Source organism: Muscardinus avellanarius (genome assembly GCF_963383645.1).
Source record: "Muscardinus avellanarius genome assembly, chromosome: 2".
Lineage (NCBI taxonomy): Eukaryota > Metazoa > Chordata > Mammalia > Rodentia > Gliridae > Muscardinus > Muscardinus avellanarius.
This window is the reverse complement of record NC_137787.1, coordinates 139,698,958-139,724,637: the sequence shown is the minus strand read 5'-3', so window position 1 is coordinate 139,724,637 and position 25,680 is coordinate 139,698,958. Positions and strand designations below refer to the sequence as shown.

The 25,680-nt window shown below is 46.0% G+C and overlaps 1 protein-coding gene across 1 annotated transcript in view; it reads left to right on the top strand.

The window, feature by feature from the left end:
* Positions 1-25,680, top strand: part of FAM124A (family with sequence similarity 124 member A) — a gene marked incomplete at both ends in the record, with an annotated part of 63,185 nt that overhangs the window by 8,938 nt on the left and 28,567 nt on the right. The window contains 2 exons of the mRNA XM_080689453.1: positions 499-530; positions 22,709-23,442. Of these exons, the coding sequence (XP_080545579.1) occupies positions 499-530; positions 22,709-23,442 (766 nt within the window). The remainder of the gene's footprint in view (positions 1-498; positions 531-22,708; positions 23,443-25,680) is intronic.

The window sequence follows — 25,680 nt, the reverse complement described above, 5'->3', positions numbered from 1 at the left end:
TCCTGCCCTATTTTGTATTTTTGTTTTGAAACAGGGTTTCACTAAGTTAAGAAAAGCCTCACTAAGTAGCTGAGGCTGTCTGCCAACCATGATCCTCCAGTCTCAGCCTCCCAAATGCTGGGATTACAGTGTGTGCTACCACACCCGGCTTGTTTTTGTTTTTTGGTGCTAGGGATTGAACCCAGGGGTATTCTACCTCTGGGTGACACCCCCAGCCCTCTTTTTTATTCTTTATTTTGAAACAGGGTCTCACTGAGTTGCAAACAACTTCACTAAGTAGCTGAGCCCATCTGCAAACCACAATCCTCCTGTCTCAGCCTCCCAAATGCTGAGATTACAAGCGTGTGCCACCATGCCCAGCCCACTGTCATTTTTAAAGATGACATTTCTTCATCTGTTTAATGCTACTCACCACTATGTAAACATCTAGCTTAAATAAGTCATTTGGATAATAAAAATGCTGTATAATGTTACTAACACCGTGGTCTTGTGTTTCAGGTCTGACTACAGTCACCTGTCCTCCACCAGCAGTAAGTACCTTCTCTTTCTTTCTTTCTTTCTTTCTTTCTTTCTTTCTTTCTTTCTTTCTTTTTTGCGGGTTTGCAATGAAACCCAGGGTCATTTGACCTCCAAGCCACACCCCAAGCCCTATTTTTTATTCTTTATTTTGAAACAGGGTCTCACTGAGTTGCAAAGAGCCTCACTAAGTAGCTGAGGCTGTCTGAGAACCGTGAACCTCGGGTCTCAGCCTCCTGAATGCTGGGATTACAAGCGTGCGCCACCACGCCCGGTTAATAAGTACCTTTTAGATGTCCTTCAACATCATCTTTACTGTCCCCTGGAGGCCAGTGCCACAGAGGCCATCTGTGTGTGTAGTACATGCTTTACTAGTAAGTAGCAACCAGCAAACAAGTCCTTACCCAAGAATGTGACACAGAGGCTCGTGGCTTGGGACTGGAGGCTTATCCTGGAGAACTGGATTATACCTTGATTTCAGTACCAGATATGGCACCCCTCTCCTTACAGAAATTCAGACTAAAGGATGTGCCCCAGGCCTTGGCTAACATCAGCTGAACATCAAGTTAGCCAAATACCTGCTACCTGCGAGTGAACAGAAATCTCAGCACAGACGCCAGGCATGGTGGTACACGCTTGTAATCCCAGCATTTGGGAGGCTGAGACAGGAGGATCATGGTTCGAGGACAGCCTCAGCTACTTAGTGAGGCCCTTTGCAACTCAGTGAGACCCTGTTTCAAAATAAAGAATAAAAAAGAGGGCTGGGGTGTAGCTCAGAGGTAGAATGCCCTTGGGCTCCATCCCCAGTATGAAAGAAAGAAAGAAAGAAAGAAAGAAAGAAAGAAAGAAAGAAAGAAAGAAAGAAAGAAAGAAATCTCAGCACAGCCAGCACATCGCGGGGTTCCTCCCACTCATCCCTCTGCAGACATCCTCCCTTGTATTTCTGCCTCAACAGCCTTGTCATCCCCTCCCAGTATGGAGGGGACGTCCATTTCTGACAAAAAATTCTGCCAAGCATGTTAACAGCGATTGCAGCGTAGACTATAATTAGGCAATTTAGCTATCATTTCTCCACTTACACGTAGCTGAAGGGAACGTAGACATTTTTATCAATCAATCTTTCTGAAATTCTAAGTCCTAGCTTATGAGTGATTATTATATATGGTTAAGAAGTGATTGGAAATATGTTTACAAAGATACTCTGAGCATTTTAAAAAGATGCTTATATTTAGTATTGAAATGAAAGTAATGTTTTCATAACAAAAATGCCTGTGTCTGGAAATAATATATAGAATTTATAGTGATTAAAATCGCTATATAAGCCATTCAGATTGAATGCTTATTTAAATTAATTTGGGGGGGGTACTGGGGATGGAACTCAGGGACATTCTACCTCCAAGCTACACCCCCAACCCCATTTTCTTAGTTGTTATTTTAAAACAGGGTCTCACTAAGTAGCTGAGGCTGGCTGCAAACCGCAATCCTTCTGTCTCAGCCTCCCCAAGCACTGGGATTACAAGCGTGTTCTACCACACCCGGCTCTATTTTAAATTTTTTTTAAATGGTCTTACAATAAAAGTCCTGATTTTTTTTTTTGAATCAGTAAATACAGAATTGTTCTGCCCTATCTCGTGATCCTGTTAAACTCTCAATTCTAAATCGTTCCCACTTAATTGGATTATTCTATTTATTGATGCCCTGGCTCGGTTTCCTTTTGCATCAAGGGACTGTGGGAAAGCCGTATGTCTAGAATTGTAATTTAGTGCCAAATTGTATTTAGTTATTAGTACAACTGCAATGAGCAATTTCTGATCATTTTAGCCAACCAGAGACTTGACATCGCCCCTTAGTTATTAAGAACCATTAGTAATCACGAGAATAGCGCTCTGGTGCCCGGCACTCATCCCCAGCAGTGTTAGCGTTGCAGATAGCAGAGAGAGCCTCTTGAACTCACCCGCTCTCTGATCCGCCATTTTTCATTCCAGTCTGGCCCAGAGGCTACATTTCTTTAAGAACAATTTTTCTAAAACATGTGCCTGAAGCCTTTGCTCAATTTGTAGCCCTCAAATCAGTCCTCTGGGTCACAACAAAGCACCTCTCTCCTCATTGAAATGGGTAATTTGGTCTGTGGTGTTTTTCTGTCCATTATTTTAATTGTAGTCTCTGAGTTGGAGTTCTCTGAGTGCACCTGGGATCCATACCCGGTTATTGCTCTTTCCTTTCACGTTAAATATTTGCTGGTTATAATTCCTTCTGCTCACACTCTTCAGTGATGGGACCTCTTGTTGAGTGTGTATGTATGTGTGTTGGCGCGTTTCAGTTAGAAAATTATAATTGCAAATTATAAAGAAGAAAAATAATGATTAAGCAAGTAAGAATTATTTCCCTCTATAATTAAAAAAAAAAAAAAAGTCCAGAGGAGGCAGCGCAGGCCCACTGTGGAAACTCCTCCCCTCAGTCCTCGGGGCTGCTTCAGAGTTACAAGACAGCTGCCTCCACCACAGCCATCACATCCTTATTCTTACCAGGAAGAAAGAAAAAGGAAGGTTCAAAGGCACTTGCCCAGTGAGTCATCCCACTTTTTAGGGAGTTTTTCCAAAGGCTCTACTCAGTAATTACTCTTAGCTCTTCGGGGCAGATCCCGGCCACATGTTTATCTCTAGGCACCAGGGGATCTGGACATGTTGTTTCCTTTGATTCCATTGCTGCCGCCAAGGCATTTCTATTAGTTAACGAAGAGGTGGAGAGAGGATGCCAGGCACCTGGCCTGCCAGAGCGGAAGTCCTGCCCCACCCCCACACGGGAGGCTCCCTGAGCAGTCAGTTGAAGATAACAGAGTGGACCTTATAAAAAAAAATCCAAAAAGATAAAAACCTAGAGTCTTAAATCTATCCTTTAAAGCAGAAGTCTGATTGTGCTGCAATTTAAAAAGGCATTTTCCAAATAGGTTGTTAAAATAACTAGATCACCATACCCAAGGGTTGAGAGAGTTTGTTTGCCCTGAGGGTGCTGTTGCAGGATCCCTGTCCCCACCCCGTGCCTGGGCCCAGCACCTCTGAGTGGCTGAGGGCCTGGGAACAGCTCCCGATCTCATGGTCATGGCCAGACCCCGATGTGGGGCCTGTTTTCTAAGATTCCAGCTTCGATGCTGATCATTCCTATGTCTGCTGGTGGCTCCTACTCAACACCCACATGCTGCTCCCTGCCTGTCTGTGCCTGAGCTCCAAGGAGCTTTCTGGGGCCACCAGCATCAGCACCAACCTTGTTGCCTATCTGTCCACAGCTGGGTTTTATTACTAGGAATTATCATGAGTGTTTCCTGCAGAGAACACCAGTCAGTCACTCTGTTCGGTTGTCATCTTTTCCTTCAAAATGCAGGGGGCTGCCTTCTATGCTTCCCACCCTGGTGGGAGAAAAAGAAAGGTTAGCTAGATGTGGTGGTGGCATGCCTGTGATCCCAGTACTTGGGAAGCTGAAACAAGAGAATTGCATGTTTGAGGTCAGCCTCAGTAATTTCACATGAGAGCCTCAGCAACTTAGACCTTGTTTCAAACTAAAAAATAGTGTTAAGGGTATAGCTCAGAGGTAGAAGGCCCTTGGGTTCAATCCCCAGTACAAAAAGAAAAAAAAAAAGAAAGGAAAGAGAAAAAGGAAAGAAGATAGATTATCACTAAGGACAAAATATGACAAGGTACAAGGGCAGTGGTTGAAGAGGTATTCTAAGTTCTAGTCCCACTTCCACCATGAACTAGCCATGAGCTCTCTGGATACTCATTCCCCTTTTGTCTTAGTCAATTTTCTGTTGCTATAACAAAATGTCCAAGGCTGGTCTCTTTATAAAGAAGAGGTTTCTGTAGGCTCAAAAACATGGCTTCAGTGCCTGGTCAGCTTGGCAGGGGCCTCATGGCATCACAATGGTATATGTGGAAGAAATCATGGCATGAGACAGGAGCCCAGAGAACAGGAAGAGGCCAGTCTTGTCACCTTCATAAGTCCTTACTCTTGTAGGAACTGGCTGGGGTGTCACAAGAACTACAGCAATAACTTCTGGAGGATTTGTGACCCACAGTGGCTTGTTTATTTCCCACTGCACCCCTCCTATCCTCACACTGGGACAAAGCCCTGTAAAACCTATGGTTTTCCCCCAAGGGACAACCATAGCCTCCTCTCTGAGTCTCATTGTCCCCCCCAAGTAAAGATGGCCTCTAAGGATCCTTCCAGCTGTTGTAGGGTGCTAAAACATGAGTGCCTTCAAAACTGTAAAAGAGAGCACAGTAAAAAAGGAGGAAGAGGAGAGGGTGGGGGAACCTGTACTTTTTTCTTTTTGCTCTCTCTTTAACCCAAAATAAAGCTCTGATGGACTGGGCGTCGCCCTTGGGTCATTCTGAAGGGAGGCCCTTCAGAATCAGAACTTCTCCGCCCTGTGAGCTAACTGTGAGCCACTGAGGGAGGAGAGATCTGGTGGGCCGCTGCGGCGGCCTTTTGTTCCTGTCCCCTGGAAGCAATACTCAGGTCTGGGGCTGAGTGCCTGAGGGCTTTCTTAATGCCTGGCTTGATATGATGTGGGTGAATTTTTTCCAGGTGCAATCAGTCCATTTGCTTCTTTTAGGCTACCAAAAAAAGCAGGCTTTTCCTTTACACTTTCCAAAAAGCTAAACATGCATTTGGCACCCAGGAAATATCAGTAAGTCATAAGGAAGATGAGTTTAATTCTTACTCTCATACACTTAGGTTGTTTTTGCCGAAATCTGGTGAGAAGATAATCAAGCAATGATGTATAATTTGTATTATTAAGTTATTTGAATAAAAAAGGGAAATTTTATAAACAAGATTAAATAAAAACAATAATTATGCCAGGGGGAAAAAGTCAAGTGTGCCACGTAATGCTAGTGGAATTTCCATCATGTGGGATTGAATATTTCCATTCAAATAAAGATCGTAATCATACTTGGGAGAATTACTCTGAGAAGATGCTGGGAGTGTAAAGATTATATTTCTAGGAATGCATAACATGTCTTAAGGATACCTAGCTGTAAAACAATGCCAATAGGATGAAGTCAAAGAAGTGGCTCGTTCTCTCTGAGGCTGTTCAGCAGGACTCTTCTCTACCTGTCCTAAAACTGTCCCACCTCAAACCTCAGGACTGACATTAACTCTTTATCTGGCACCTTACAAACTGCTGGTGACAGTTTACAGTTTTGTGACCATTTGGGCTTCTCAAAGCACAAATAGAAGATAGGCACAGTGGCCTGCCATCCCAGCCACTCGGGAGGCAGAGACAGGAGGATCACAGGTTCTAGGCCAGCCTGGACAACTTTGTGAGACCCTGGCTCAAAATTAAAAAAAAAAAAAAATAGGAAAAGGCTATGGATGTAGCTCAGTGGTAGAGCACCCCTGGATTCAATCCCCAGTACCACAATAAATACACATAAATTGATTGATTACTTAATTAATATTTTAAAAGCACAAATGGTGAGAGAGCAACAGAAGTAATACAAAAGGTTTCTCCCAGCCCCAGGGCAATATGCTGAGGAACTCTCTGTGCCTGTAGAAATGAGGGGGGAATGTCCAGGAGCAATGTGATCTGCTGACTCCAGCCCACGAACACATAATACGCTAAGCAAGAAAGGCACATAAATGAGTGGGCAGGGAGTTCTTGAATTTGTTCTACAGCTTACCTGGGCCTCGGATTCCTGCTGTCCTCTATTTTCCCTTTAGCTTTCTTTTCCTTCTCTGTCCTTCAGGTAACTCTAGTAGTCCCCTGTTCCCTTTGGACGTGCTCCCTGCTGGCTCAGCTCCTCCATGGGCTGCAGGTCCGATGGAGTCCTATCCTGTGGCCTTCCTGGGGCTGCCACATCTATGAACCACCCTCAAGCCCCAATAAGCCTCTGAACATACTTTCATCTTGATGGGCAAGGACTAGATAGATTGCAGGTGTTTTTCAAATTGGAAAGTCTAGCATCTCAGCTGGTTGCAAGCCACTGGAAGAACTGGTGTGGAGCCATCACGGGACTTGACAGTTATGCCTGGCTATGCTGTGCACTGAAGGACTTTGCACCCCTTTCTGGGGGCGTCACTCTTGTAAGCACTATCCTTCCACTTAAATGCTATTGATTCCCTTTCTCAGTAGTTTCCATTCTCCTTGCTGTTTCAGGACACTGAAGGATCATATGTTTTCATTCAGGCCTTGACCACATTTGTGCAACCCCTCAGCAGTTTGTAGAGAAAGATGAGCTCATTGTGATTTAATTATAAGCTTGAAAAGCAGCATAGTGAGAAAACACAATTGCATACTGTAGAACTCATGGCTATTGGGGAACATTTGAACACATATGAACTGTGTTTCCAAATACAAGAGCTGAAGGCAGACATGGTATAGTGAAATATTTATTGTTTTCCTTTCTGTTTTTATTATAGAAGATGATACCTTTTTGACTGATTTTGCTTACTTTGGAGTCAGTTTTGATCATGCCCCCCCCCCAAGGAAGATCCATATTTTGGAAGAAGTAATAATAGCCAATTTTAATCCATTTGTAAGCATTATAATCTTTGTTTTCTCCTCTATTTATAGTAGTTTCCCCATTATGATTCTCATAAGAAATGTTCTTGAGTTTTATTCCATAATACCGAGGAAAAACTCAGACTTATTCATTAATCCTCATGAAGAACAGTTTTGGCCATTGCGCCTCCTTACTTTTGTGATTAGCGTGGAATTGCCAATGTGCACAGGTGTGCAGATGGAATCAAAAGTCCACTTACTCCCCAGCTTCACACCCTCACCACAGTAAAAGCATCAAAAGAAAAGTCACCAATAGTCTCTAAATTAGAACATACCCTTTTAGAGAAACAGAGTTGTGGGACAGAAGTATCTCAATTCAGGTCCATCTCTGTTTCCGTCAATTTCCTACTCAGTTTCTAAAGTGCTTCTCAGTAATACTAATGATGTCATTTGACACAGTTATAAACCCAATGCTGACATAAAACAAATCAAAACACTGGGGAGATGGCATATTTATTTCCCTGTGGAGGGAAATCATAGGGTTTTGAATTTCTACTCCACTGCTCCAGAGTTAAATGTGCAACTGTCAGCAAATGACTCCAGATAAGACCGATTCTCATTTTTATTATGTTTAGGACCATGTTCTGACACATTTGTGTTCATGTGCAGACTGTTCCCAAAAGAGATTTAGGGTGAGCTGCACTGCTAAGATGACTATAGCCCCAGTGGGTTAGACAGTGATATCAGTGACAACACACTTCATCTTGGTGTGTGACCATGGCTGCATCAACCAGTGAGAAACCAGGAAGATGCCAAGCGCTTGGGCAGATTCGTCTGGTCTCCTTGTCCATTCTGACCTCCATTGTGTTTCTACCTTCCAAGTGACTACAGGGTTAAAGCATTAACTTAGAAGTTTCTCTTGCTTTCCTTGGCATGAGCATCTGGGATACCTACAGCTGCTATGTGTGTGGCTGGGAGGGAAAGCACTCTGGGGGCTTCTTCCTCCAGCTTGCCCTTGGGGAAGAAGGAACCTCCTGTAACAGCTTTTTCTATCACCCCATACATAAGGCTTTTTGTCTTGAGTATGACTTCAAGTTTGGGAAACTCATCATGTTGTGGGCTGTTCTCTTACAAATGGGACCCTGTAGCCTGTAGCTTGTAGGTGACACTAATATAAAGGCCACAGGCATGGGTGTTGCCTTTGTTCCAGGCCTGGGGTTTGTAGACAACCAAGAGGAAGCTTAGCCACAACCTCAGAGCCACAGAACATCAGCAGATGCAGGTCAGTGTATCTCACTGGCCCCATGTTTTTGTCAGTTGCCCAGAGAAAGAATTCTTAGCGTGGAAAAACACATAAAATTACCAAACTGGAAAACTTCCTGCTCAAAATATGGTCCAGGGACTGCTATTTCACCATCAGAAATGCAGAATCCCTGATCCCACTGAGCCCCAAGCCAGGCAAGTAGTATGTATTGAAAGTTTGAGAAGCACTAAGTTAGCCTAACTCCCTGTTAAGCAAGACTGCTCTTAAATCATCCCTGATAACTGGACTTTATCCAAATTTCATATGTTTAGATTATAACTTAATTGTATAATCTATAGATCCTAGGAGCTGTGTAAGTCTGAATGGGGAATTTTTCATTTGATAAATATTTGAATTATTTCGTTGATGACTTAAAAGAAAACATTGTTCATCCACTAAGAGTAGTTGGTTTTAAAACATGGAATATGCCCTTTATGGGTTTTGTTTTGTTTGTGGTTTGGGGGGAGTTGTTTTTGTTTGTTTATTTGTTTTTTGAGCAGTGGGGGCAGTGTGATTTTTAGGATCAGGGAAGTAGCAAACAAAACCTCTGAGATAAATGAAACCACTGAAGCCAACAGCGTGTGTGCATTTAGACTGCTATGAAGTCTATATTTTTCCTGAATGGGAGCCTGAAAACCTAGACAATATTACTGTTTGACATTTGATAAGAAAGAAACAATAACCAAAGATAGGTATCAGGAAATCAAAGGGCGAGGACAATATATTGCACAGATAAGTCCTCTGATGCTTGTGACACTGACATCCATTTAAAACAAAAAACAAAAAATGGTGTGTTCTTTCTGGCTTCAAAGATAAGTTTTAATTGTGTAGCCTCAACTACACAGATGGTGTTGATTTCTACCCAGGATATGAAAGAAAAATGGAGACAAACTGCCCTTGACTGCTTTTTTTGTTGAGAAGCGAAAGTGACATCTCAGGGACATCTGGTCTACCAGGGAACAAACTAGTTAGCTGCCACCACACCTGCCTGTGAGGTATGTGGTGCTTTTCTCAGTCTTAGAATAAATTTTATCACCCAAATAGTACATAGTAATGATAGAAAAAGCCAGGAAATACAAACCATCAAAAGATAAAAACTTAGAACCCTACCATCCAGAAACAACCATTATTCTTAATTTGACTTTTTGTGTGTGTGAACTGGAGATGGAACCCAGGAGCATTCTACCTTCAAGCTACACCCCCAGCCCTATGTTTTATTCTTTATTTTAAAACAGGGTCTCAGTGAGTTGCAGAGGGCCTCACTAAGTAGCTGAGGCTGTCTGTGAACTGCGATCCTCCTGTCTCGGCCTCCCTAATGCTGGGATTACAAGCATGTGCCTGCCACGATGCCCGGCTCATAATTTGACTTTTTAATGACTTTTTAATAGAATTTTTTTCTGAGCAGCTATATTTCTATAGATACACTTATTATTACTACAAACTGGCATTAATGTTTTAAGAGGCAATTTTCTCACAAACTATATTGCAAACAACTTTAAATGTCAAAAAACTGACTTTTACAGTAGCTTGAGTATCGTCATGTAGTGTTCCATTGTGTTTCTGCACCATACTTTATTCCCCAGAGCCATAGTGTGGGCCCTATTGCTGTAGTCAGGTTTTCCTTATTATGAAAACTATTGCCAAAGACATCTTTGTGCTTAAGACTCTGTGCACACCCTTCATTATTAAGATAAATTCCTGCCGGGCGTGGTGGCACACACTTGTAATCCCCGCGCTTGGGAGGTGGAGACAGGAGGATCGCGCAGGTTCGAAGCCAGCCTTGCTGGCTTAAGAGACCCTGTTTTCAAATAAAAAAGTATAAAATAGATCTGGGAGTGTAGCCCGGAGGTAAAATGGTTTCCAGGAACCCCAGTGCCACCAAAAAAAAAAAAAAAAAAAAGATAAATTCCTACACATGCAATTCCAGAGGTAAGAATAATACATGCAGTTTGTAAACCTTCTGATCCCAATTGACAGTTTATTCTCCAAGGGTGCCATTTTGCTGTCCTACTGGCATGGATGAGCATGCTAAGGTCTCATAAAAACTGTGATTTAATGTACAAAAATATATTCATATACATATGTATATGTGTGTGTAAAAATTGTGATTTAATGTACAAGGAAAGAAAGAAAGAAGTGCCCTGTGGAGTAGGTTATGAACAGGGGAACTCAAGGTTTAGAGACTCTCAAGTTGAAGTCTTGTTTGTTTCTGTCACTGAAGTGTGGTATTGACTATACCCCCCTTCCAGCCTCAGGCAGCAGCAGTAATGGCCACAGCAAAGCCATTGGTGCTCTGCACAGGCTACATGAAAAGTATTTCCCACTCCAAAAAGATAGTTTCTATCTTTATTCAGCATCAGAATTGCTGCCTTTAATGTCTGATGGGATAATACATGGGCTGAAAGTATTTGGGTAATGTTATGCAAAAACACAGGTCATAACCTCTTAAGGTTCCCAATGTTCAGAATTGATGAATAAAACCAAGAGGATCCCATCAGTCTCCTCCCTTCTTCCCTTTCTCTTTCCTGCACATATATTAAACTTTTATTTTGCACAACACAGTGGTCATGGAAGGGAAAGAATGTCCCATCTGTTCCCACTCCCCTCTTATTTTAATCTCACCCTAACACTGTCTGACATTATTATTGGCTCATAAAGGTAGTAAAGCTGAGTTACTTAACCTGTGCTTGGAAGACTGTATCTCCTTTTTGGTAGCAAGAATACTCTCAAGAAGTCTTTGCTTTGTCAGTCCTGGGGGGAACTGTGCTTTCTCTGTGATTCAATGGTTACCCTGCCATGGCTTCAGGCTTGAGGATAAGGAGGCTAAGATGTGTATGGTCACAGGTGACCTGGACTGAGAAGCTAGAGGTCTTCCTCCAAGATGGCACGCCCAAGAGGTGGCCACCAGTGGGTCTCTCCCAAAGCCCCTCCCTTGCCATAGAGAGCCTCATCCTTCAGCCTATTGCCTTTGCTGTGAGTTGAGAAAAAAAGTTATGAATAAAATTAACTTCAGAAACTCTATTACTGGATTCATCTGTTCCCATTGTCCTTGAGGTAGTGAACTACAGGGACTCTGCTGGCAGAAGGCCATAAGGCAATAGGGAATTTGTAGGAAAGGGAAACCTAGTTAATATTCCTGCATTTTGGCCTCTCCATCAATTGGAACTTGTCATCCTCCATTGGTATTTTTCTTGTATCGATCATACACAAACATCTTGCTTTCTCTTTTAGATTGTAAACTCTCTGATGACAGGGACAGGCTGTCTCCTCCGACTTTGCAGCCATTGGCACCTTTAGCAGGATTGGATACACTAGGACTAGGGACAGCTGAGGTGCAAAGGTCAGAGCCCTGAAGTGGGTGGGAGCTGGGAGATATTCACTGTCTCTTGACCTGCTATTGGCTAAACAGTCAACTGGGGCAAGATGCCCAACCTCACCTGTAAACAAGGGGCCTGGAGAAATGTCTCACCTGACTTTAATTTTCCAGTCATCTCCAGGAGGCTGGCTCTTCAAATGAGCCTAGAACTAAAGACTTTCTAAGGAGACCTAGAAACAAGGATAAGGGGCATATCAGTACCATATCCAAATTGGCAAAGCATTTGAATAGTCCACTGCATTATAGGCCAAAATAATGACTCTTCAAGTTCCAGTCCTACATTAGTGGCTTATCATGATCAAAGACAATACCAGATTCCACCATGATTTTTCTACTGTGGCATCTGGGTATTTTATTAACACATACATAATATCTTTTCTTTTTCTTCTTTTTTTTTGGTACTGGGGATTAAGCCCAAGGGTATTCTACCACTGAAATACACACCCACCCGTTTTTATTTTTTTTATTTTTTTTTTAATTTTGAAACAGAGTCTCAGTTGCTGGGGCTGGCCTTTAACCTGGAATCTTCTTGTCTCAGCCTCCCGAGTACTAAAATTATAGCCATGTACCACCACACCCAGCTACATAGCGTCTTTTCTTAGAACAGATATAATAACTCATCATTGCTTACCTGATTTCTCAATACCCTGCCAGAATAAATCTCTTTTCATTATTACATTTTTGGGGTTGGAGTCCAAGGGATCAAACGTAGGGCCTTGGGTATGCTAGGCAAGCTATGCCACTGAGCTACAGCCCAATAAATCCCTTTTTAAAATGATTCTTCATAAGCTAGGAATGGTGGCACATGCTTGGAATCCTAGTACCTGGGAGGCTGAGATAGGAGGATCACAGGTTCATTGCCAGCCTCAGCTACTTAGTGAGACCATTTTCAACTTTGAGACAGTGAAACCCTGTTTCAAAATAAAGAATAAAAAAATAAGGTTGGGGCTCTGAGGTAGTATGCTCCTAGTTTCAATCCCCAGTTCCTAAAAAATATTATTAATATAATTATTAGGAACCTCTCTCTCAAATCTTTGGGATAGGTTTTGGCTGATATTATCCTCTTGTTTTGTTTTGGCAGATTTATTTTATTTCTTTAAACAAGATAAATATTAATTCTAATCCTGTTGTTTCCAAGCCCTGACACGGCATCTCCAAATCTCCAAGACTGTACAGAGATCTGGACTTTCTCACAGTGACTTTGCTACTGATGAAAATGACAATCACATAATGTGGTTTAGAATGAATTAAGGTTACTGAACAGAAGAGAGGACCTGTGGGAAATGCCGTAGGCTTACCAGGCCTCTCAAACCCTCGGGTTTTTAACAAAAGGGTCATCATTAAGTACCAGACCTTGGTGTGCCTCAGGCCTGTGTCACCTTCTCACAGACCTTGGAAGTCATTGTAGTCCAAAGGGCTTCCCCAGATACATTAGCTATGCTAAAGTGTTTCTAGATGCATTCATACTTCCTCAGACTAATTACATACCGACCTCCTGGTCCTCTTGCAGGACCTGTCAGGTTGTGACGGCATCTTTGTCTTTTGCATCCTCTTCCTACCAGGACTGTATGTCTTAGTATGATGGGCCCAAAGAAGCTTGGACATACATTTAAAATGAAATGGGGGTTCCATTTTTAAGTAGAAGAATCTGCCATACTCTCTAGATTTCTTAATAGTGTCCTGGTTTCAGAATGAGCTCAGGAATACAAATCAGGCATCCAGACCCCTGCATTCACTACAACAGAAAGTGAAAACGGAGAGGGCAGTCAAGTAGTGCAATTGCAGCCAAAGCCTCCTTCTTGCAAAAGTTTGAAGGGGCCCAAGGGTCAGAAAGCTTCTTTATTGTTTTCCTGTGTCAACTGGACTTGGTTTGGGCATAACCATTTTAGCCTATGTTCAGTTCTGCAATCACATAAAAGTTCTGGGAATTCAGGCCCAGGGCGGAGAACCATGTTATCCATGTTATAAACACAGTTTGGATTCCCCATAATGAAAACCCCACTTATCACCATGATGCCACCGCATCCCACGATTCCTAACCCTGCATCTAATTTTAACTTTCTTAGCATCTGACATGGGGACTAGCCTTACCACTTTGACAGCCCAAAGTTGCAGGCTGACCGATAGCCTTGTCAAAATTATAAAATTACTAAGAATTAAGAAAGTCTGAGATTTTCTCTTAAATCTTGGTGGGTCAAGGCAATTGTTTATGCTTTTCTCATTAGTTCTGAAGGTCAAAGAACTGGCTTTAAAAAAAAAAACTGGAAAAAGCAAAACCAGTTATTCATTAAATTCCAAATGAATAGGCTCTCCCAGAAGGAATCTGGAAGCCCTCTTTGGGGCTCCTACTCCTGGCTCTGCGATGCCAGCGCAGCTTAGTGGAGGAGGGAGGCCCCTATGGACTGTGTTCCTTGGACCTTTCCCCACCTGTCTTCTGTCTTCCTGACTCATGATGCAGCCTGTGTCCTGAGGCCTTTGCTGTGTGTCTGGCCCCCACTTCACCAGGGTTTTCTGCCACTGGGTCACGTGGGTCTGGTTAGCAGGCCAGCAGCCAACCCTGGGAGCTATTCAGTGTTGCTGCCAAGTGGGGCTTAGAAATGCAAATAGAGAGTTCATTCCTCCTTATTCAAGTGAGGTTACAGGGCCTCAATCCAGGCCTTAGGGCCAACTTCCCTAAACCAAGGGGCCCCAGTAGCTGGAGGAGGCCTTGTGCAAGTCCCTCAGCTTTCTGGGATTCCTGAGGTATTGGCAGTAATTTTGGCACTGGAATGGCAGTTTGTTCAATTGGTGATCCATGGTTATGGCTGCTACCATGGAAACCTCTTACTGCACCCACAATGAACATGTGTTTTCTCGGTGAAGTATCTAGAGCTGCTCAACTCCACCTTACGTATTTGTTTATTTATTGCCTGTTTCCTCTATTACTATATGATCCATGAAGATGGAGACTGTTTTATTCGCCGTTGAATCCTGTAGTGCCCGGCTCATGGTCATTGTTCAAAAGACATTCCCTGATTTAATAAATGACTGCAACCGAATTTCCAAGTGTCAGTAAGAAACCGCGGCTAAGATGACAGTGTTATCAGTCATTGTTTAGAAAGTTTAGAAAGTGGTGTCTGAGCTTGTCATACCCTGTCACTAGTTTAGGCCATCCCTTTGGAATGGGAGATCTTAACCTTCAACTGGACATGCCCACTACCCGCAAGTAGGTGCCTGGGGGACACACCAGTTTGCCAGTTCTGGAAGGTGGACTAGACTGGCAGACGCAGGTGGTGGGAGGCAGAGCAGGGAGGCCCGAGTGAAGCCCTGGGCTGCAGAGAGCAGTAGTTTGGGTAGCACAGAGTTAGCCAGTGGCAGGCTGGCATCCAGAAGGCTGTAGGCAGGAGGCCCTCGGTCCCGCCCTCTCCTCTGTCATCAAGCTTAGGATGCCCACCTAAGAGAAATGGTCAGTCTGCTCTCATCGATCACCCACCCAAGTTGGCTACCGAGTGGTGTCAAGTTCAGAGCCTCCAAATGAGTAGGCTAAGGTTCAGGGAGAAAAAAACAACAGGTTGATTTGAACAGTGGTAGACTTGAGAGGTGACTGAGTGTAGTAATGGGGAAATTTGGGGTTCAGGCAGATTTGGGGTTCAGACAACCCCTTTTCTAACCAAATGGCCTTGAACAATAAATTAACATTTCACTGCAAAATGAGAATACACCTCAATCATAGCATTCTTCAAATATGAAATCAGATAATATATGTAAAGCTTTTTAAGACAGTGTCAGACAATAAACAATAAGTGCTTGACGTTATCTAAATTTTTAAATTTTAAAGGTAGGTGGCCAATAAAAGATATGTACAGAAGAGGTGAAATATTGAGGGGGAAACAATCATGAATACTCTACTTTCTCTCATTAAAGGCCTGATCTTAACCAGGCACAGTGGCACACACCTGTGATCTCAGTACTTGGGAGTATGAGAGAGGAGGATTGCAGATTCAAGGCCAGCCTCAGCAATATAGCGAGACCCTGTTTCAAAATAATAAAATTAAAAGGCCTCGTGTATGTGACTTCCCTTAAAGTAGTTTTGTTTTACATTGTCAGAGGAAAATCTAACTGCCCTTAATCACATGGGAGCCTCCCTTCTCCTTTCGGGAGGTGCACGCTAATTGGAAAGCTTGGTGGGTGCTGCGTGAGCAGCTCCACCCTCCTCAGCTGGGTCCTTCCCACTGCCCAGCTCCTGACTGGCCTGTGTTTCGCCCTAGCTGAGCAGGTGCTCTCTGAGGTCCTAGGAGAAGACAGGTAACAGATATGATAAAGGCCTCACGCATCCCGCGGCTGCCTGCGCTGTCTCTGCTTCTCAGGGAGGCTCAGAGGCTTTTCATGACTATCAATTATTCACATTTTCTCTTCTCCTCAAATACTTAGTTTCCCAGCCAGCTCCACAGAGGCAGTTAGTTTCCCTGGGGTGTGTGTAACCCTAGCGCCTGATGACAGTGTAGAGCTGCTTTCTGTGGTTCTTGGAGTCTGTGTTTCAGGGTCATGTGCAGTGGGCACCAACTAGTAATGGCCAGAGCATACTAATGCCACTGCCCATTCTCCTCAGCTCTCTGGGAGCAGGAGTTTTGCCCCTGACGCCTCCCTGGCATCTGCAGTGAAACCAAGGCACCGGGGACCGGGGCCCAGTCTTCCTGACCTACCAGGTGCGGCTGGCTCCCTGACAGCCCATCCTGGCTCCCAGGACGGGCATCCTGCCCCCTGCAGAGTCGTAAACATCCACGCATACATGCAGCTTCAGCATGGGCTTTGTTGCTGTTCTCTGGTAAACCTTTGTGTGGTCGCTAGAGGTGGCACGAGTGTGGGCATCCTGACAGCTCAGCATGGGAGAGTCCTACGCTGCCTCCCCCAGGGCCTCTCTGCAGGGCCGGGGCCTTCCCCCACCCCTGGCTGCAGGTGGTCTCTTGCCCCACTGACCTCTGACCTGTTTAAGCTGCCCTGGAGGGCGGTGCTGAGATGGAAAGACCTGGGCGAGTGCCAACAGGGAGGCAGCTTCTGGCACATTCTTCCTCAGAGACCCAGGGCTGGAGGAAAGCAATATAAATGAGTCCCCAAGACACAGCTGCTGGCTGGCCACCATGAAAAGAGCCAGCGGGAGGAGGCAGGAGAGCCTTGGAGAAGGGCAAGGTGGCGTGGCCAGATGTGGCTGCGAGTGCCTGCTGGTCATCTGCTGTGAAATGGACACAGTCGAGGGTGGGGCTGTGGGATACTAGAGAGAGTGCTCGGCCACTTGCTGTGTGGCCTTGGCAGGTGTCTTCACTTCTCTGTGCCTCCAGATCCAGCTTTCTAAAATGAGAACACCAATAGCACCCCCTGTAGAGTGTCAGAAAAGGACACATGTCAGCTTATAAGTCACCCTGGGTCCCTGGCTCTGTGCACACCATGTGGGTGGGGTCGGGATCTTAAAGGAACCACCTGATTGCTCTGATTTTTTTTCCCCCCTCCATATGTCTTTTTATTTCAACCAGAAACCATCTGTAATTTTCTTGGGCAAATTTCTTTATCCTCAGATTCTTCTAAGCCTTTCTGCCCTTCTGCTGTACATCGAACATTCACTGATATTTAGCAAAGTCCTGTCTCCACTTTTGGGAGTTGAAGCCACCACAGAAGAGGGAATCCACATTTTAGTGACTGTGGCATCTTCTCCTGCCTTTACTGGAGTTACGAACTGGGTGAATTTCGCTGATTTGCATCTTTGCTACTTTTGCTTCAACTATGCTTCTGCTGATAGCGGTATTAATGTCCAACGAAATGGAAAGATGCCAGGCAGGCCAAAAGAGCAAGTGAAGAAAAGTTCTAATCGTTTTCCAAGCCATCATGATGAATTTCATGATTCAAATCCATACAGGTGCCGGGCGCGGTGGTGCACGCTTGTAATCCCCACGCTTGTAATTCCAGCGCTTGGGAGGCTGAAACAGGAGGATCGCGCAGGTTTGAAGCCAACCTCTGCTGGCTTAAGAGACCCTGTTTCCAAATAAAATATAAAATAGGTCTGGGAGTGTAGCCCGGAGGTAGAAGGCCCTGGGTTCCATCCCCAGTACCACCAAAAACAAAACAAAACAAAAAACAACAACAAATCCATACAGGCACATGCTACCAAGATAACTGTACAGAGGCAAGAATATCGTCTAAAGGTAGCAGGTCAGTCCTTAAATGCAGCCCATCACCTCAGCAACACAAATGTTCAGGTGGCAAGAGGACAGCCCTCCCGGAAGTCATCCACATGTCTCAAGCCTGGTGACCCCAGTGCAACTCCGTATCTTCCCCGGGAGCCTGCCCTCCTGCCTGCCTCCCATCTCAGTCATGCTTTGAAACAACAGTCATTTGTTGTTTCCATGTGTCTCTATCAGCCAGTCTAGACCAGCCTGGGCTGGGTGGCTCTCAGTGTGTGTCTCTGGGTATATGAGTGTTGTCTGTTCTAGGCTGGGCACAGCTGGGGTGGTTCTGTTTCATGTGCCGTCCATCTTCCTCCTGGGACCAGTGGCCAGCGTGAGCTGTGTGTCTTCTGTGGAAATGTCAGACACGAGAGGGCAAGCCAAATCGCAGCTCACTTTCTGCTGGCCAAACCTAGGCACATAGTCTAACCCAAGGTCAAAGAGTGGGGAAATATACTTCACACACACTTAATGGAAGTCGGGTGGCAGAGAGCAAAGATACAGCGTAGGACTTAAAAAAAATAAAACTAGGGCCAATAATGCAAATTGTACCAGACCTTGTCATCCCTCCTCTAGACTCTTTGCTAATCCTCTAATTCCTGATTTTGCCTGTAGTCGACTCCATCCTACCCTCATCCTGTCATCCCTGTATTAAAACCTAATGAACTGAGCTGAAGCCCCCCGCAGCTTGGCTCCAGTCCATCGTTCCAGTTGCATCTGTTGCTGTGTTTCAGAATTACTCACCACCCCCTTCCAAATGTGCTTATCTTCTGTACCGTTCTGCGCCTTCGGTTCCCCTCTTTCTACAGTAATCCCTCCCACACGCGAGGTTAGAGTAAAAGGGTACCTTGTACCCTTCAAATCCAGTTCACATGGTGCCTGCTCCAGGATGCCTTCTCAGAAGTCTTCCAGAGAAAGGCCAGGGTAAGTCAGGATTGCATTGTGCCTCATGTTTAACTCATACAGAATTGAGAATGCTCAGCCAGAGGGAGGGAGGAGAGGTGGGAGAATATTAGAATAATTCCACCTGCCATTCTGCCTGGTGATCATGGGAAAACTTAGACCATGTTAGTCATCCTTGTGTTCTAGAAGCCTCTCAGCTCCTGAAAGCTTCCTGAAAAGTTGCAGGCTTGGTTTTCTGAGTTGGGGGGATCTATTCTGTTCTACACACCCCTGCAGCAAGATGGCTATATCATCTGGTGTTCAACCATAAAAGAAGCTGCACACATCTGGCTATGTTGTCTTGTGACAGGTCAGTATCATCTGAACTTAATTAGAAATTCAAGAAATTTTCAGTGGTAATATTATGTATAGATACTCTTTATACTATGTTGACTTTAGAACATAACTCCTGCCCCAAGATACTTTCTACTGCATTCTGGATTGGCATGTATCAGAGTTGATTTTAATTCTTTATGTCTGCACATATCACCTAAATTATGAAGTTTTCACCTGTGGCTTATGGTTCTTTAGAGTGTTGCTGCCTGGGGTTGTAAAGGTTGCACACCGCACAACCCTAAGGGAGCACTATTCACACCAGAGTCTGCATAAACAGACGCCCATAGTCTTCAGTGGTGCCAGCTTCCTCATCTCCCCAGTGCTTTGTGCATTTAGATTGCTCAAAATATATATGTATGCCTGAGTGAGCGACAGAGGTCACCAACAGCTGAACCATGTTCAAGTAAGGCATCTATCAGAGTTAGGATAAAAATTTGGACATTTTTGAGCCAACAAAATTAAAGGCACGCTACTGCAAGGACACATGGTAAACTGGACTCATGGGCCCACTCAGAATATCTTCCTTACCTGTCACACTGAACAATAACCTTTCATCTCGTGCATAGTTACAGTTCCTTATAGCACATCACAGTTCCCAGACAGTCTCAACAGCTGGTCATTCTCTGCCTGACACCCCTAGGGGACATTGGAGTCACAGGGTAAAGACAGGTCTGATTCCAGATGAATCACAGTTGATTCTAAAGATGTCTGCATTCCTCTTAGCTTGATCACAAACATTTCTCTAAAGGCAAACAAAGCATCTTTTCGTAGGTATAAAGTTATCTGGGTTAAAAATGTCACTGTGGCCAGCACCATGTCACTCATGAGAAAGCATCCCCAACTTAACAGTCAGCTTCACACATGGCATCGTGTGTTCCCAGGTGTTCCGCCAGAGGTCATAGGGAGGGAAACTGAGGCAGTCAGAGTATGTGGGCCTCTGGTGGGCACGGCCCAACAAGAGGCTTCAGAGGCAACCTTCCCCAAGAGCTGCCTGTGACGGACCGGCTCGGTCGGAGCACTGAAACCCGTTTGTGTCCAGGGTTCCTGGAAGGTGGAGCAAAGGCTTCGGTTGTAGTTCTGCAGAGGCTTCTCTGCAGCAATTCCTCTCCCTTATCAAATAAAACTCCTTCAAGTCCCCGTTCACAACGCCAAACGTGGGGATTCGTCTCCGGGGGCTTGGGAAAGAGAAATCCGAAATGGCTGACATGGACAACTGCCTCTTGTGCAATTGACAATTTATTTCCCAAAACCAAGATTATTTATATTCTTCCCCAGTGAAGTTAATAGTAGAAGAGTGTAAACACCAAAGAACAATAGTGAAGTATAGAGTGAAGGACATGTAAATCACCAACCATAAACAAGACAAAAGTAAGGCCTGTGACATCACAGGTCTTTTATGATTAAAATTAGCCCCCTGACCCTGCAGGTGGGTCTTGTGACTTAAGTCAGCCCCTTGGCCTTGCAGATGGGTGGCTTCAGAGGGAAAATTCCACACCCAGAATCTTTTGAGGAATTCAGTTCTTAGAGTCCCCTTTAACCCTTTCAGAACCTTCCGTTCCTAGGGCTTAGTCCAATGTCCTCCTCTATCTAGCAACCTCCTTTGAGCTGGATGGGGATGAAGTCAGAGGTTCCAGCTTTCATACATGTAGTTGGCATGGGAGAATCCGTGTCATGTACGTCTATGACGATCCAGAGGATTGCGATGAATGTCTGCCAGATTTTGTCTGCAATACCATCTGATGCCTGAAAGCTTCAACCCTATTAAACAACACTTAAAATATATTTTAGCAGACAGGGCCCAAAAAGCAACATGAAGTTTTTAGATTTAATTATCAGATGTACTCCTCTAGCCTCTACCTGCTGCTGAGTCACAAACGGTAGGCTTTTGTTAGGCCAAGGCCAGGGAAGGGATTCCCTTACATATCTAAAAGAAAAGCAAATGGCCCAGATCCCAGAGAAAACAATTTCACACCTCTTGGAGGATGAAACTAAAGGTAGGAGCCTGTGTTTGGAGGCAGGGAAAATTTGCAGCCTCCCTCTCTGGGCCAGATCTGTGACAGAGACAGTGCTGAGATACAGGCTAGCTAATCTGTAGATCAAAGGACCTGCCTGCGGAAAGACCGAAAGGAACTCTGCAGCCCCTCTCGTGCCTATTTGTTCACACAGCTCCTAAACTCGGACTATGTTTTATTATAGCTTGGAGCAAGGCAGAGGGCGTTTAAAGGTCCAGACATATTACTAGAAAATTTATGTTCCACGGACTCAATTTCTCCCACAGTCCTAATTTTTGGGACCTCGTTTTACATCACTGGAGCCATTAGTATAGAATCATTACCAAAAGAACAATAGCTATGAAAGAATATCTAAGAGCAAGGAGTACTCTGGCCAGGGACAACGCCCCCTCAGGGCTTCATCTCCTTGAGGTTTGCCACGTCATGCACGCAGGGTCATGTGCGCAGACACCGAGGAAGACGAGGCAGTGGCAGCTGCCCCCACTCCTGTGCCTCCCCCACTCCTTACTACAGCCCCAGTGAGCTCCGGCAGAGAGCAGGAATGCTGTACCTGTCCTTCAAGCTGTTTGTCCCTGTGTCTCCAACAGCAGCATATTATAGCCAGCCCCCCAAATAGGGGGAACCATGGGCAGGACGCTTCACCTGCCAGACCTTGACCTGTCGATTACAGTGAGCCAGGAGGTGAGCCCGTGAGCATCTTGTCCTCCACTGTGTGGCCCACGCCTCACTCAATGTCGGGCATATAGGGAGGAGCCCCTAAGTGTCTGCCAAATGAACAAAAACCAATGAAAACCAGGCATTGTGTCACATGCCTGTAATCCCAGTACTTGGAAGTCTGATAAAGGAAGATCACAGGTTCAAGGCCAGCCTCAACAACTTAGTAAGACCCTGTTTCAAAATTTAAAAATAGGCCGGGCGAGCCAGGTGTAGTGGTGCATGCTTGTAATCCCAGCATTCGGGAGGCTGAGACCTGGAGGATCGCAGTTCGCGGACAGCCTCAGCTACTTAGTGAGGCCCTCTGCAACTCAGTGAGACCCGGTTTCAAAATAAAAAGAATAAAAAATAGGGCAGGGTGTAGCTCGGAGGTCAAATGCCCCTGGGTTCCATCCCCAGACCCGCAACAAAAAAAAAAAAAAATAGGCCGGGCCTGGTAGCACACGCTTGTAATCCCCACGCTTGGGAGGCGGAGACAGGAGGATCACGCAGGTTTGAAGCCAGCCGTGCTGGCTTAAGAGACCCTGTTTCCAAATAAAAAGTATAAAATAGGTCTGGGAGTGTAGCCCGGAGGTAGAAGGGCTTCCAGGAACCCCAGTACCACCAAAAAATAAAATATAAATAAATAAATAAATAAATAAATAAATAAATAAATAAGGCTGGGGCTGTAATTCAGAAGTGAACTTAGGATCAAAAAACCACAGATCAGGGATTCAGTTTAGTTCTGTTTCTGCCAAGGCAGTACATGTCTCTATACACCTTAATGCAATAATCACCATTTAATTCAATCATGCATTAAATTTTGCTTGCTCCCAGGTGAGCTGTCCGTGGAAGAGGCACAGGACCCTTTCCTGGTTAGCATCCACATCATTGCAGACCCAGGCGAGTCCCAGCCATTGCAGGAGGCCATCGATAAGGTCCTGGCTTGGATCCACCCCGACCTCCCTCTGTTCCGGGTGTCTGAGAGGCGGGCAGGCAGGCGGAGGCGAAAGCCCCCCAGGGGCGCGCAGCCGGCGCTGGCCGTGGTGCTGTTCCTGCAGGAGGAGTATGGAGAGGAGCAGATCCTGCAGCTGCACCGCACACTGCAGCGGCCGCCCTGGCGCCACCACCACACGGAGCGCGTGCAGGGCAGATTCCTGCCCTACCTGCCCTGCAGCCAGGACTTCTTCACACTGGCCCCCGGGACTCCACTGTGGGCCATCCGGCCCGTGCACTACGGCAAGGAGATCGTGCGCTTCACCATCTACTGCCGCCATGACAGCTACGTCGACAGCCTCCAGTTCTATGAGCTGATCCTGCGCCGGAGCCCCAGCCAGAGGAAAGTGGACTTCTGTATCTTCCCCATTTTCTCCAACCTGGATGTGGACATCCAGTTCTCCCTGAAAAGACTGCCCCGTGACCAGAGCCCGGTACCCACCGACTCCTCAGTGCTGGAGTTCCGAGTCAAGGACATTGGCGAGTTGGTGCCTCTCCTGCCAAACCCCTGCAGCCCCATCAGTGAGGGGCGGTGGCAGACGGAGGACCACGACGGCAACAAGATCCTTCTGCAGGTACCAGGGTGTGTGTGTGTGTGTGTGTGTGTGTGTGTGTGTCTGTCTGTCTGTCTGTCTGTCTGTCTGTGAGAATTCTGAAACAAATCACTTAGTTCTGCCAGAACCCCAGCTGCCTGTTAAAGAGCTAGGATTTAGGAAAAAGAAGAGATTAATGGTGGCATCTGTCACAGAGCAAATCAAAGTCTCTATCCTGCAACCAGACTAAAAAGGAGGCACGAAAGGTTCTTTCTACTGGTTCTTTCCTCTCCGCTGCAGTGGTGCATGCTCAGCAAGCATGTTCAGAGTTCTTGTAGGTGCCCCCTTTGTTACCCTGATTTAGCACCCATTACATATGAATACCCATGGCTCCTGGGGATCCTGGGGCTCCTGACCTGGGTAATTTACTATTAAAGAATCTGGACTCTAAGCCCGATGTGGTGGCTCACACTTATAATCCCAGCAGTTGGGAGGCTGAGACAGGAAGATTGTAAGTTGAAGGCCAGCCTCGACAACTTAATGAGGCCCTCTGCAATGTAGTAAGATTCTGTTTCAAAATAAAAAAATGAAATAGGGCTGGGGGTATTGCTCAGAAGTAGAACACCCCTGGGTTCAAGACCTAGTTATCTATCTATCTATCTCTCTGCCTCTCTGTCTTTCTCTGTCTCTGTCTCTCTCTCTTTCACACACACACACACACACACACACACACACACACACACACACATACACGCGCGCGCACACACACAAATAAAAATTGTTGAATCTAGCCAAGAATGATGGCACACATCTGTAATCCCAGTACCTGGAAGGCTGAGACAGAGGATCGCAGGTTGGTAGGCAGCCTCAGCAATGTAGTGAGACTATCAACAACCTAGCAAGAGCCTGTTTCAAAACAAAAAAATTATTTTTTTATTAATTTATTTATTTTTTAAATTGGTGCATTGTAGTCATATATCAATCACATTGGAGTACAAGACTTGAGAGGATATACAAGCACACATCATCCAATTAGCCCTCCTCCAGCCCCCATCCCATTCCCTCCCCCTCCCTCCATCCCATGCTTCTTTGGTGATTAACTTTGATACATTTGTTTATGTACCTCCTGCGTTTTAAAGAGGCTCCGTCCTCTACTATTACATACCCTCTGACTGGTCACATTAGTTGCTTCACTATAGGGCCCTTTCTATAGCTCAACCTCTTCCTGTTGCCCCTTTCCTCCTAGTTATTGCTGATTAAGAGAAGCATCTGATTTATATTTTCTGCGATATTTCTCTGTGCATGCTGCGTTGCAAGTACCGATCCCACTCTTGACGGCCCCAGTAGTGGACTGGCTACTCAGTGGACTGATCCAGACCTCGCTGGCTCAAGCAGCGGCCTTGCCTCATGGCAGGCTCTGGTGCCGGCCTCGCTGGCCCCTACACTGGCCTAACCCCTCAGCTGGCTTCGGTCCCGGCCTTATAGGCCGCAGTAGTGGCCTTGCCTCACAGCAGGCTCCGATGCTGGCCATTGGTCCCTGCACCAGCCTAACCCCTTGGCAGGATTCCAATCCCAGCCTCAGAGGCCCCAGCACCGGCCTAGCCTCACTGCAGGCTCCAATGCCGGCCTCGTTGGTCCCAGCACCGGCCTAACTCCTCGGCAGGTTCCGCTCCCGGCCTAGGAGGCCCCAGCACTGGCCATGCCTCACGGCAGGCTCCGATGCTGGCCTCGCTGGCCCCAGCACCAGCCTAACCCCTTGGCAGTCTCTTATCCTGGCCTCGGAGGCCCCAGTACCGACCTTGTCTCAAGGTAGTCTCCGATCCCGGCCTCGGAGGCCTCAGCACCAGCCTTGCCTCACGGCAGGCTCCGATGCCGGCCTCGCTGGCCCCAGCACTGGCCTAACCCCTTGGCAAGCTCTTATCCTGGCCTCGGAGGCCCCAGTACCGGCCTTGCCTCACGGCAGGCTCCAATGTAGGCCTCACTGGCCCCAGCTCCAGTCTAACCCCTCGGCAGGCTCCAATCCCGGCCTCGGAGGCCCCAGTACCGGCCTTGCCTCATGGCAGGCTCCGGTGCCGGCCTTGCTGGCCCCAGCACCGGCCTAACCCCTCGGCAGGCTCCAATCCCGGCCTCGGAGGCCCCAGTACCAGCCTTGCCTCATGGCAGGCTCCGGTGCCGGCCTCGCTGGCCCCAGCACCGGCCTAACCCCTCAGCAGGCTCTTATCCCAGCCTCGGAGGCCCCAGCACCGGCCTTGCCTCACAGCAGGCTCCAATGCCGGCCTC